Genomic DNA, 14,688 nt, shown 5'->3' with positions numbered 1-14,688 from the left:
TATTTATGTACAGTGTTTTTTTCTTTTATCTTAGGGGAGGGGGGGGGGGGGGGGGGTAATTCTTCTTAACCTTATTCTTCGGCCAATTGTTTATTTTCTTTTACTCCTCAGTTGTGTCACTAATCTCACTATATCAATTAACTTAATGTATATTGAACATTTAAAATGTTTAGCTGCTCCACATTTATGTGTGATTTGAAAAAAATAATCTTGAATCAAATGTGTTAATATCTCTACATTGTGACTATTATGGGCGATTTGAATGATGGGGTTTACAGTGAGTATCCTACTGGTGATAGTGCATACACAATGTGGTCCCTGGAGGGAGGGTGGACATTTAGTGGCCCTCTCCATCATCAAAGTTTGCCCTCTGCTCTACGCATACATTCACACTTTCTTAACCCATTGTTTTTATTTTTGGCCAATATTTATTTTTACTCTTTAAAAAAAACAAATCACCCAAAGTTGTCATTATGTCAATACATTCCCCACACATTTCTGTGTTGCCACTGCTGCCAGTGAGGAGCCCCCACAACGAGGATGATTAAAAAACAAAACAAACTGGAAAACAAAGGCATTTTATAGGTGTATAATAAAAACGAAATAACAGTCAATAACACATTTTCATCTTAAAACAAGCTGTTCAAATGTAGCTGAGGTCAAATAACTAACATAATTCATACAATTAAAGATTATTAGTCAGGACAAAGAAACAACTGCAGTTTTCTGCTACCCAACTTAACCACATACAGTAGCATCCCTATTCTGAACATGTTATATTAGGTGAACATTCGGCTATAGCAGATCTGCTGTTCACCAAACACACTGTATACATTCTTCACTTTCTACACATTACCAAGGAAATATTATGATTATATAGGAGTACATCCATTTTATTTTAATCCTGCTTTCCCCAAAGGATACAGCAAGCCAAGGTCAGACCATTCCTTATCACCCATGTTTTTATCTCCTCCAGACTTGACTATTGTCCTGCACTTTATTCTGGTATCAATAAGTGACATACACAGTGCAACTGATACAAAACGCTGCTGCCAGGCTTTTGACACACACTAAGACAATTGAACACATTACACCAGTCCTTGCTGCCCTTCACTGGTTACCTGTGAGTTTTAGAATAGATTTTTAAGATTGTACTGCTTGTTTTTAAAGCCCTGAATGGTCATATTTGTGATCTTCTAAATCCCTATGAGCCTAGTGGCCGCTGCCTGAGATCCTCCAGCAGGCCCTACTGATGGTTCCAAAGTCTCAGCTTGTCACTAAGGGTGACCAGGTGTTTGCTGTGCGGTCCCCTCGGCTGTGGAACTCCCTGTCTGGGGATCTCAAGCAGAAGTCCTCTTTTACATCTCTTCGTAAAACTCATTTCTATCGTACAGCTTTTTCTTAATTGATGACTTGTTGTAACTTTTATTGTTTATCTTAACCTGGGATTTTAACTCACTTTTATTATCTGTTTTACTGTAAAGCACCTTTTAACTTGTTTTTGGAAGGTGCTATAAATAAAGTTATTTTTTCTTATTCTTATTATTCTCATTATTATTATTATTATTATTATTGGCAGTGGTTCTCAAACCTTTTCATGTCAAGGACCCACAATTTATTATGTATTTGGCTGTGAACCCCAATCTGAAAAAATGATGTGCCAGCCAATCCAGTATTTGTGCTGTTATGCAAAAATGTTAATAGAAAACATGATTTTTTAAATAAATCAGTTTAAAACATTTTCATGATCTTTTGAAAACAGTAGATCGGTCGATGTACAGTATATATGGTTAAAGTGGTTACAACAATTTGTATGCATGTTCATTAATTTAGCCAAGCATCCCCTGGAACCCCCTCAAGGACCCCAGGGGACCCCCACTTTGAGAACCACTGTCTTAGGGGAACATAATGTCAGTCAGCACATTGGTTACATATGCTGTGTCTGATGATGTAAGTAACTTTGTTTTCAGATGTAGGCTACTACTGTAATGTCTCAGTAAGAATAAAGTGTTTCATTAAATTACACAGCTAGACTTTATGATTATATGACCTGTTTCAACATGTTGTTCAGTATCAAAGTCTAACAACATCAGGATAATATCAGGCCAACACAACACAATGACAGAGACATTAGAGGTCAGGTGGTTAGTGTCTATTAAATGTTGTACATTAACTAGTATTATAATCTACAATAAAGTCAGAGAAACACTCCCCCTGCCCTCTTTAGACATGTTTACAAACTATTAAAAATAAATACAAATTTATATTGAACATTTAACATGTTTTAGCTGCTTCATAGAGTGTATGATGTTTTGGGGTTAATTTTATCTTAACCTTGTCAAAGTGGAATATACTCTGCACATATGACACATTCAAACTTAACACTATTTTTGGCCAATTATTAGATTATTGTTTTACTCCATATAGTTTTGTCACTATATCACTTAACTTCCTCACACATTTCTGTGTTTCCACTGCTGTTGTATCCTACTGGCTCAAGTGCCAGCCAGTGGGAGTCACTAGTGCAGTAAGCAACAAAGATCATCCTCCCTGCCTGGCTTCTCTCCTCTGAACTCGGCCAACTGTGTTCCTATAGACCAGTGGTTCTCAAGGTGGGGTCCGGGGACCCCCAGGGGTCCTCAAGGGGGTTCCAAGGGGTCCCCGGCAAAAAAATAGTTAATGCAGCATCAGTCAGTTAACACTTTATCCCTATATACATCAGCTATTTTCACAAAATCATGAAAAATGTTCAACATTTTTCAAACATTTTAACAACACAAATCTTGTTTCGGGTCCCTGGCACACAATATTTTCAGATGGGGGTCTGTGGCCAAATGCATATTCGGGGTCCTTGTTTCAAGAGGTCATGAAATGCGATGCGAGAGAGCAGACTAGACAACACGTCTAGTCCGTACCCTCCTGTCTAGCATCAGGGTCTTGAGATCTGCAGAGTTGTTATCTCCGCTGTCCACTAACAACACTGCAGAGCTCAAGACCCTGATGCTAGACAAGAGGTCAAATCATTTAACTACATATTGAAAACATGTCTCCATTGACGTGTATTATTTTTAGTAATGGGGCTACATGTGTTGTTTAACCCATTAAGACCGGGAACAAATCTGTGTAACCACTTATGCCATTATTTAACATTTTGGCTATTCAAAAATAACAGATTTACAAGCTCATAGCGCGGCACCGAGTGCCGCGCTATGAACTTGTAGATCTGCTATTTTTGAAAAATCTTAAAAATGTGTACACATCTTTAAATATATATTTTTTAAAAGCGAACATTTGTAACTCAAATCTTTGCTTCTGGGGGGGGACTAAACATTTTCAGATGTGGGTCCGCGGCCAATTACATATAATTTTGGTGGTCCAAATACGAAATACAAAAATACAAAATGAATAATAATAATAAAAAAAATTGAATTAATAATTAATTAAATCATTCATTTTTTTTCTTCTAGTATGTGTCGCCAACCCCTGATTCAGAAACAGAAACAACAGGCTCATTTAAGATGCTGCACTGATTACAGGTACATCAGCGAACAGTAGCTTCAAATATACTTTAGTTTTATAACTGTAGACTAATTACTTTGTAGCACACACTTATTTTATTATCACTTTATTTCATGGTCCACTTACCCAGTTGTTGGTTGACTAGGATCCATGCTGCTTACTGGGATCTTGTACTTTATAGATCACTCTGGATAACAGAGTCTGTTGAATGACAACATTGTTAATAGTAGTAATTGTAATAATAGATTGTAGTAGATGGTCATGTAAATAGTTAAGTTGCAATACCTCTCCATGTTGAATATAATCTGACACCAAGGTGAAGGTTTGGTTCTCTATACTTTAACAAAGACTCAGTCAACCTTCTGATGCGTCCGTAAGAACAGAACTGAGGGGGGGAGGGAGAGAGAGAGAGAGAGAGAGAGAGAGAGAGAGAGAGAGAGAGAGAGAGAGAGAGAGAGAGAGAGCGAGAGAGAGAGAGAGAGAGAGAGAGAGAGAGAATAGGAGTGTAATCTAAGTAGGTGTAAACCTTTATGATTGTTTGATTTATTGTGTGATAACTCTGACAAATAGTTTGTTGTGAGTAAAGGTTCACGTTCACTTAATTTATTGTCTTCTCAGAGACATTCAAACACACTGATAGTCATGTGAACTCACTGTCATAACTGAGTTCAGACACAGACAAAAGGAACATTTTACATCAAAATCAAAGTAGTGAACAGATCAGTAAAACGTGCTATTGCTGCTGTATCTTACCTTTGTTTTCCTAAAGCAGTGGTTCTCAAAGTGGGGTCCAGGGACCCCCAGGGGTCCTTAAGGGGGTTCCAAGGGGTCCCCTATAACAGCCAAATAAGCATAACCACTTTAACCCTATTTTCTACTTCGGCTATTTGAAAATAGCAGATCTACAAGTTCACAACATGTCGCAATGTGATGTGTGAGCTTGTAGATCTGACATTTTGCGAAATGTTCAGATACGTCTTGAAAATCTTGTCAAATTTTGTCAAATTTGGAAAATGTATAACACAAATCTTCTCTTATGGGGGTCCCTGGTACAAAATGTTTTCAAATGGGGGTCCGACCAAATACATACGTATTTGGTGGTCCTTGACATGAATGCGTTTGAAAACCACTGACCCAAAGAATAGATTTATTGTCAAGAAGTGCGCGCGAGCGAGTGAGCGAGAGAGCGAGAGAGAGAGAGAGAGAGAGAGAGAGAGAATCATGTTATGCGCCTCATAATCAGAATCCATAAACTGGTAGTTCCACCATCGTGACACTTAATACTCTTTAAAGAGGATCTAGTTTCTGATTCCCAGGACAATTCCCAGTAAGTTCTTGTACTCTGAAAGACATCTCCCACCTAGGCTTGTCACAATTATTAGATCATCACCTAATCGCAATTCTTTGAGCTAATCGCAATTATTTGGCATAATCATCATAACCGTTTCCATATTGTAACATCATTCTACATTTTCAAAAATATCCAGAAATAGCAGACATAGCTGATTTACAAGCTTACAAGGTGTCGTGATGCAACACGTTAGGAGCTTGTAGATCTGCTATTTCAAAAATATTTTTGAGGGTATAAAATGATCAAATACATCAGTTGTGGAATAAAGTTTGAATTAAAAAGTGTTGTGAACATGTGATGGAAGACACATTATCCTAGCCTGGTAAACCACCCCCGTCACGGAATTCACATTTCTAATATAATTCTACTGAGAGAAAAAAAAAGAAAGAAACAGGCAATACAATTAAAAATGGGGATTAAAAACTCAATCTCAATAAAGCTAGCACACCACCAAACACAGACCCCTCCCTCCCTTCATGTTCTCTTCTACTGGTTTTAGTTTAAGCGTTCTGTACAATTAAGTGATTTTGTTGTGAAGAAATAGCTCTAAACACAATGTCACTCATAGTAATGACTAAGCATTTAAAATGCTTATTAAAAAACAGTGGTGGACAAAGTATACACAGTTCAAGCAAATACTCAAAGTATTCAAAAGTACAAATTATGAAGGACATTCTCTTTAATATAAATGCATTGCGGTATTGATTTTTTTTTTTAAGTGAAAATAGCAGATCTACAATCTCACAACGTGTCAAACTCTGACACCTTGTGAGCTTGTAGATTGGCTATTTTCACTATATTTGAAATAGGGCTCAAGGGTTTCATTTATATTTAGTAAAAGTTTGGGTCCAAAGAGTCGCTTTCTAGTAAAGTATTGGAGTCAAAAGTACAATATTAAAATGTAGCGGAGTGGAAGTCATGTGCTTGGAAAAAAAACAAAAGTACATAAGTACAGTACTGTAGTAAATGTTACTTTCCAAAAAAAAAAAAACTATCCCCCTACCACCATCACACCCTCTTAAACTGGACTGACTAAAACATAAACAGGAAGAGCATCATTCTGACATGTTGCCACCATCTCCATGTTTTAACCACAATTCTGATAAAAGTATAACATTAGGGTTTAGTAGTGAAATCAATAAAATCATTTAAAGTTAAAAAAAAAAGTCTTATTTGAGGGTAATTAAATATTTAAAAGAACCAGTTTCACAGGTAGTCCTTTCAGTTAGAGGCCAAATGTCCAAAGCGTTCTTGTTTTCTAGTTGACAAAATAATTACGTTGTTGACACCTATATAGCTTAGGACTGTGTTAACATTATGTGCAATTAAATGAAGGCTGCATGGTATGCGGTTAATAATTACAGGAGTTAGATTACGGTCTCTACCTTTCAGTGTCACTGTACATGAATCAGTAGGAATAGAAAAAAAAATCTATTCTCAGAGAATAGAATAAACAGTCAGTAGGGAGACATATGGTGGTAAAATGATGTTTGTATTAAAATGTGACTTACTGAATGTATTGGTTCAATGTTCATAATATGTGATCAATCATTGTGTTGATCAGTCAGTAGTCTCACGTAGCCAGACAACTATACCACAATCTCTGAATGCTTTATAGCAGTGGTTTTCAACCAGTGGTCCGGGGACCACCAGTGATCCTTGAGAGAGTACCAGGGGGTCCCCAGCAAAATTAGTTCATAGCGTCACAATCATTTTTAACCACTTAGCTTAGGCTATTCAAAAATAGCAGATATACAAGCTCATAGCGCGGCACCGAGTGCCGCGCTATGAGCTTGTAGATCTGCTATTTTTGAAAAACCTTGAAAAACTGTGCATATCTTTGATCATTTATATTTTTTAAAGAGAAAATTAACTGATATCTTTGCTTCTGGGGGGTCCCTGGCAGGAAACATTTTCAAATGGGGGTCCGCGGCCAAATGTATATCAATTTAGGGGTCCTTGGCATGAAAAAGGTTGAAAACCACTGCTTTATAGAGTCTGGAACTACACATCCCCAAAGCCAAGAACGGATCATTTTCGTTCACGGAAATTATATTTGAAAATATTTCCATTTCTGCGAAGCAGCAAGCTATATAGGCTTCTATCATTTTGATTTATATTAGGAGACATTTGCACGACTGTAAAGATGGAAACGGAAGCGGGGAGGTGGTGTCATATCCACTTTATCCCCGGATCATTTTCAGAGCTTCCGTTGCTCCAGACTGCATGACGGAAGCATTTGAAAATTGTAGGAGGAAACAGTCTGGATGGCCAGACTAATCAGTCAGTGGTGATTGAGCTTCCTGTTAGACAACTTGTATCTGCATCATGCCCACAGATGGTGGGCTGTGAGGATATCGCAAGTGGGCCGCCAAATAATGGTGAAAACACATTTTAATGATAATTTAACACTTAATATTTAAAATAAATGATGTAAAAACATATATCATGGTATTTTTTCTCTTTAAAACCTTGAAAAGTGAGTTTTCATTATGATACTGATAGACTAACTTAAAAGTATACTACATTAGTTCCATTGATCCAAGCCGGAACACAATGGATTAAATGATCATAACATGCTCTGAAGATGCACACGGCCTACGTCTGACCACTTAACACGGCAGCCTATTCAATCCGGGAACGCATCTCTGTCATTTTAGATTTCTTTGGCTATTCAAAAATAGCAGATATACAAGCTCAAAACATTTATTTTCCCTCAAAAATAGCAGATCTATAAGCTCGTAGCGTGGCACCGAGTGCCGCGATACAAGCTTACAGATCTGCTATTTTTGAAAAAATCATTAAAGTTTGTGCAAATCTTTTGAATATATATTTTTTTACATTTTTAACTCAAATCTTTGCTTCTGGGGGTTCTACAAGTGGCTTCTAAATCCTACAGTTTTTAAAAAAAATGTATGTTTCTATATCAGTCGTTCTCAAACTTTTTCAAGTCAAGGACTTATATGTATTTGGCCACGGACCCCCATCTCAAAATATTTTGTAATAGGACCCCCAAAAGCAAAGATTTGAGTAAAAAATGTTCCCTTTAAATATATATATATATTCAAATATTTGCACACATTTTCACGATTCCAAAGAAATCTCAAATGACACAGATGCGTCCCCGGATTGAATGTGTTAAGTGGTCAGATGGGTGGGCACACAGCTCTGGCTTCCATAACTAAAGGCAAGGCAACCTGACTGATTGCTTGCAGCTGGGGAGCTGCTTAATGTGAGCAGTCTTTGCAGAGTTTGTTAACATTTCATCTGCAAAATGACACTATCCAAAGACCTACAGAGGAAAGTTGACAGTGAAAACTGAATATTTAAAGAGGAGTGGACAGCAAATTATGCGTTCATCTTACCTGTGCGTCAATGAAAAGCTGTTGTGTTGTCGTGTAATAAAGTATTGGCTGCCCGCTTGCAAGGAATATAATGTTATACAGAACCACAAGACGAAGCATGGCTCCTTCAAAGCGCTCTTGGAATGTGCAAGCTTAGATTGCACTGACAGCAGTTTGTGCACAGCAACAGGAGTCGCTCTGCTGCTTAAAGGACGACTTCACCTATTTTCAATCTATCTTCATATAATTGGTCCTCACTAATAAACTCATGATAAAATGGTACCTTTTTTTAATTAACGCGAGAACAATGGCTTCTATTATTGCATTGCAACTTTCCAGGAATAGAAAGCCAGCAGTTTCTATTAGCTTGGATTCCCCATCGATGATGTCACTGGTAGACGGGATTCTGAACTGTCCACAGCCCTCGTGTGAGACACAGACAGTAGATTTTTTTTAAATCATTTTATCATGAGCATTAGTGAGGACCAATTATATGAAGATAGGTTGAAAATGGGTGAAGTCGTCCTTTAAGCAGCAATCAGCTGATTATAACACTTCACTCTCTACGTGGATAAAAGTAACCTATAAGCATTCTTCAGGTGGGGATAAATATATATTCTCTATTTGGACATTATAGCTATAACCAGGGATGGACTGGTCGCTTCACGCGACACCACACATTCTTTTTCACGCACAGTACAGCTCTCCATGCACGCTAGAACGCGCCCCCTTCGATTCCTGAGCAAAGTACCCAAATGGCTACTTTGCATAAAAGGTTTACAAGTGAATATGCAAATACATCCTCACTCCTCGCTTACTGTTACGGCCCCAGTCTAGGGGAACTGAGGCGCAACATGATGACGTGGGAACCCCTCTTTAAACCTCCCAAGGAACCACCTGCAAGTAAGGCTTCAGCCAATAATGGGTTTTTTATTGTATTTCTTCAGGGTGGGTGAATTGTTATGAAATATAAAATAATAACTAAACCCTAACTAAAACTACCCAACGTAACAAATCAAAATACAATCATTAGCCTAACTCTTACTCCTCCAAACACAAGCAAAAAGAGAACCCAAAAGAATGACCCCCCCACCCTTACCAAAACCCGGCTGTTTCAATCACATACGTTCAGGGATGTAATACAGAGAACATAAAGTGTGTGGTGTTGGTTGGTGGCAGTCCTGGGAGTGAAGAGGAGGGACACCTGCTGCTGCAGAACTGGCCTTTTATCCTCCTCCCACACCAGCCTGGGACCAATCACATCGTGGTCACCGCCTAGTTTCTCAATCATTCACTCATTCACTCACTCACTCACTCCTCTACCACTCCCTCAGCTCACACACCTGCCACACATCACTCTCAGCAGATCACCTCACACCAGGGAAAAGAAGGTTATACAGACCTGCATTCCTATGTCCATATATGGTCCAAAGACCCCAGGGTTGTAACAATACACAGTAAACAACACAGCATTTTGGCTTCAGCAGTCGCTGCTGCCAGTATCCTATCTGCACGCAGCAATGCCTCAGCCACCGTCCAAGAAGAGAAAGATACCGTTTCAGCTCCTATAATTCAAGGCATTCCTTGAGAAGATTTACAATGACTAAAACTAAGCTAAACACTAATTAAATTTCAATAAATCAATCATTGAATAAACCAACCAAGCCCTATGTTATACTTTGGCTATTAAAAAATAGCTGATCTACAAGCTCACAATAATGATTGGTACTATAAGTTTATTTTGTTAACAATATCTAAGTATTTCTACATTGTGGTATTGCTACTTTAACTTAAATAAACTTGTTTTTTTTCACAAAAAAACTTGTACTCAATTCATAGAGTAACCACTGTCTAAAGGTGAGACCAGAGGCCCTGAGGGCGGGGCCTGTGTCAATGTAAACAGGTGAAACATAGCTAAGGACACCTATGGGTGAGACAGTGATGACTGAGTGACTCCATGACGTTCAGAGAGAGATGTAAACAAGAGTTTATGAGAAAGAAAAACAACTAGCTGACACTGATGGCAGCCTGCTGTAGTACTGTAGACCACCAGTAGAGTGTGCTGTAGTACTGTAGACCAGTAGGCCTCAATCATTCAATGTCAATGACTAGCCTGTCATGGCCAGACTAATATCACTGTGTAGATATTAGTCTGGAATCTCTGTGTGGAACTTGCATTTCCGAGGGGCAAATTTTCGAAAATCCTCTGGTGATAAACCCGCCCCATATGTGCATACTGGGCCCTGATTGGTCCCTCACTACTTCCGAGGGAGAGAAATACAATCTCTATTGAGAAGGGCCAGACCTAATCTGCCACGGGCATTTTCTTTTTTTTGCAATGGCAGATTTGTCTGGAACCAGGCTAGTCAATGACAACTTGGATGGTTGAGTGTCTGCTGTGAAGCATCAATCATCCTCTAACCATGCACCTCATGTACTATATCATGGCTGTATGTCATGCTTTACTTTATACTGCAACAGTGTCTCACAAAAGTAGCAAAAATATCTATTTTCTTCTGATTGCGTTGAAACTTTTCCCTCACATTCGCACTACGTTGACCTTTCAACATTGACCTATTATAGCGCCACCAGGAGGCCGAATTTTGCTAAAATTATTTTATATAACTCCTACAAATGTTGTCCAAACATCACACAAATCGGTACACATTATCTCTATAGTCAAATGATCAAGACGGTTCTGTCCGATTTTTCATATTCCATCCTGATTGACGAATTCCGAACATTGCTGGCCCACAATAACCTACCTGACCTGGCGGAGACATGTGCTCTGAGGGGAACTTTTTCTAGTTACAATTACATTTCTTGTCAAATGCCTGAGTCATTTATGTCAATAACACAGCCCCAAAGGTCCTACTGGAAACTGAAGGAATAGCCTAAACGTTGTCACAAGAAACAAAGCATCATGACGCCATTTAAGTGAGTGTTTAAGTGTGTCTCAAGCCTGAGTTATGCTTCGTCATGTGACTGTGTCACGACACGTGTCGAAAAGAGCAGATCTACAAGCACACAACACGTTGCATGCGTGACGTGTTGTGTGCTTGTAGATCTTCTAGCTTGTAGATCTTCTAGTATAGATTACACAGTGGGTCAAATGCTTTTGCAGTGGGAAGACTGAAGACATCACTTTTGGGAACCACTGGTCTAGGGGTGTTTGCTATCTTTGCGACTTTTGACAATTTCATTGACATGGTTCTGAAAATGTATGTGTATATTCATCTGGTGTTTTCATCAGGATGGGGGACAATGGTTTTAGCGCTTAGCACACATAGTGACTGCACCTTTCAGACAGAACTTGATAAAAATCTATGTACTTTAAGTAACTCAAAACAAGTGTTATTATTTTAAACTGTGGTGAAAACCGGGACAATTTGCGTGTGGTGTGTGTGCTGTTGGTGACATGTTTTGAAAAGTGACGAAAGTTTGTGTGTCGTCCCCTATCTCGGCAGGATGTGGCATAAATGACTCATTTTGTTTTAAAGAGTTACAACATTCTGGTTTAACCACTTTAAAATAGCAACAATAGCACAATGTCACTATTCATCGTGAGCTTGTAGATCTGATATTTGCTCTCATGGTTTTTTGTTACTTTGTCTTGTTTTTCTTGACCACAATATTAAAATGTTATTTAGATAACATGTTATTTAAACAGATGCTCGGTTAATTGTTTACCTGGTATCCTATAGGTTCAATAGATTATTATTAGTATATTGTTTAGACTGATGCTAGGTTCCTGGCTAACCTGTGATCTTCGTTTATTGAGGCACTACACTGTCTCTCTGCATTTGATATTATACGTTTACCTTGCTTATTGTAAGTCGCTCTGGATAAGTCTGATAAACGACACAATTGTAAATTGTAAGATTGAAGCGACTGTTTATAGGGTTCAGTACGTCGGCTTATATTACAATTTAGGATTCATTTTACTATCGCAGTAAATGGCATGAATTTTAGTCAACAAATGGCAGGGCAAATGATCAAGTGAAAAGAGTGCAAAGAAAACAATGAAATGGTACAAAGTAGGATACCAGATAAACCAATCAAACCTTACATCTGTTTAAACAACCTGCTATCTAGATCAGTGCTTTCTAAAGTGGGGTCCGGGGCTCCCCAGGTAAATGATTGCTAATTAGGAACACAATGGACCCTTAGGGTATATTATAATAGTAATACGGTAGTATAAAAGTATAATATTATAGTAAAAAAAAAAGATATTTAAAAATGTGTAAATTTGTCTCTTGAAAATAGCAGATCTACAAGCTCACAATGTGTCATGTGGTGTGAAATGTCAGGCCTGAGTACTCATCTACTGTCAGACCTGCTCTGTACAGAGTTAGTATAAAATGTTACCCTTCCTGCCCCCTAGTGGATGAAATGGTTGAACCCCCACGTAGACACTCTCTGAGTCTGACTGCACATATTGTAACTTCTATACTGGTAATAGATTGTACATAATGTTGACATACTGTTTATTCTCTGCACATATATTTTTAAATATATTTACAATATAAGTCAACTAAAACTAGACTAAAACTGAAACATTTCAGATGACAAAAATATGACTAAAGCTAAAAGTAATTGTATTCAAAAGACAATGACTTAAACTGTATAAAATTAACACTGATGTTAACTATTACATGTAGTAATTTGTTGATAATAACTTTGAAGCAACTGTTAATACACTATTATTTAGTTACGTAACAATACAATAAATATGTGATCAGGAACAAATTGGAAAGCCAATACAATTCACAACAACAATAAAACAAAGTAAAAGTGAAAAGAAAAAGAGTCAGTTCTCCACCGTGAGCTTCAATCTTCTCTTTATTAAAACAGATTGTTTGAGCACATTTCTCCAAACAGAAGTGTTTACAGTTCACACTGCTGTCCCTAAACTGAATCATGTTTGACAAAATGACTTTAATTTACAAACAGACACACTATATATATACAAAATGATACATTACATTTACAAAATGAATCTGGTTTACAATAGTGAAAATAGTGATCAGCAATCTATGTTTTTCTTTTTTTCCCCCTTTTTTTTCTATTGCTATTCCTTCACATGGAAAGGTTTGTGAACCCCTAACATAAGACCCCAAAACATCAAATACATGACATAGAATCATTTGTATTTATCATTTTATATACACTGCATGACCCAATAAATGCTGAGGAGCCACACCACAAATGTGTGCATGCGTGCGTGCTTGTGCATGCGCGCGTGTGTGTGGTGTGTGCGAGCGTAGGTGTGTGCACGGATGCGTGTATGTGTATTACTACTGTTGTGAAGGAAAAATGTCTAGTAGGCCTATAATGAGATTTCAGAGATAGACATTGTGAGGGGAAAAAAAGGTTGTTTTATGGTTAAAAATAAAGATTTTGAAATGTCTTACAACTAGGAAAACATTCAGGTTGGGGTTAGTATTAGGTTATACATTTAGAGGTTAGGTGTAGGAGTTTGGGTTGGCAATGTACACTTAACTGTACACCAATGTCACACCCCGAAAATAGCCGATCTACAAGCTCACAACGTGTCACACTGATCTGCATTGGTGGACAGCATACTGTACTCAAGTAAATACTCAAGTATTAAAAAGTACAAAGTACTAAGTACATTTTCTTTTAAAAATCAATGCATTAATGTGTTGAAATTTTGAGGGGAAAAAAATCAGACTTTTTCAAACATATTGAAAAAAGCTGATCTACAAGCTCACAACGTCTCACACGAAATAGGACTCAAGTGGTCCATTCATAATGTATTTTGTACGTTTGGGTCCCAGGAGTCCCTTCCTAGAAATGTACTGGAGTCAAAAGTACAATATTTATATTTAAAATGTAGCTAAAGTCATCAGTTTGCAAAAAGAAATAATACTTAATACTCAAGTAAATGTACTTAGTTACTGTGTACCACTGTAGATCGGATATTTTCCGCTTTAGAGTTTGGGTTAAAAATGGAACAAAATAAAAAATATAAATAGCATTAACCCTTTAGCCCGGGAACTCATCCGTGTCATTTTTAGATTTCCTTGGCTAATGAAAAATAGCAGATATACAAGCTCATAGCGCGGCACCGAGTGCCGCGCTATGAGCGGCACTCGTGGGGGGGCTACGAGTGCCCCCGCCCCCCCCCCCCCCCCCAGAAGCAAAGATGTGAGTTAAAAATGTTCGCTTTAAAAAAATATATACAGTTTATTCAAAGATTTGCTACATTTTTTAACGATTTTCTTAAAAATAGCAGATATACAAGCTCATAGCGCGGCACTCGGTGCCGCGCTATGAGCTTGTATATCTGCTATTTTTGAATAGCCAAAAGTATAAAATAATGGTTAAAGTGGTTACACAGATGTGTTCCCTTCCCGGTCTTAATGGGTTAATAAAAACACCATCTTAAAAATGTTGTTGTCCTCACAAGTATAGTAATACAAGTTAGACATGTATCTGAAATGATGCCGT

The 14,688-nt window shown here is 37.8% G+C and overlaps 1 protein-coding gene across 13 annotated transcripts in view; it reads right to left on the bottom strand.

Moving 5' to 3' along the window:
• The window catches only part of LOC311041106 (uncharacterized protein), a gene marked incomplete at its 5' end in the record, with an annotated part of 231,405 nt that overhangs the window by 38,945 nt on the left and 177,772 nt on the right, over positions 1–14,688 (bottom strand). Inside the window, one exon of one of the 13 annotated variants that reach the window (XM_084051584.1) lies at positions 3,646–3,722. The exons of the other annotated variants lie outside the window; for them this stretch is intronic. Coding sequence (XP_083907710.1) covers positions 3,646–3,671 — 26 coding nt within the window. Of the gene's footprint in view, positions 1–3,645; positions 3,723–14,688 lie in introns of those variants that run through there. 13 annotated transcript variants of the gene reach the window in all.

Source organism: Gymnoscopelus microlampas, assembly GCF_963454915.1.
Source record: "Gymnoscopelus microlampas genome assembly, chromosome: 24".
Classification (NCBI taxonomy): Eukaryota; Metazoa; Chordata; class Actinopteri; order Myctophiformes; family Myctophidae; genus Gymnoscopelus; species Gymnoscopelus microlampas.
This window is presented reverse-complemented; position numbering and strand designations above follow the sequence as displayed.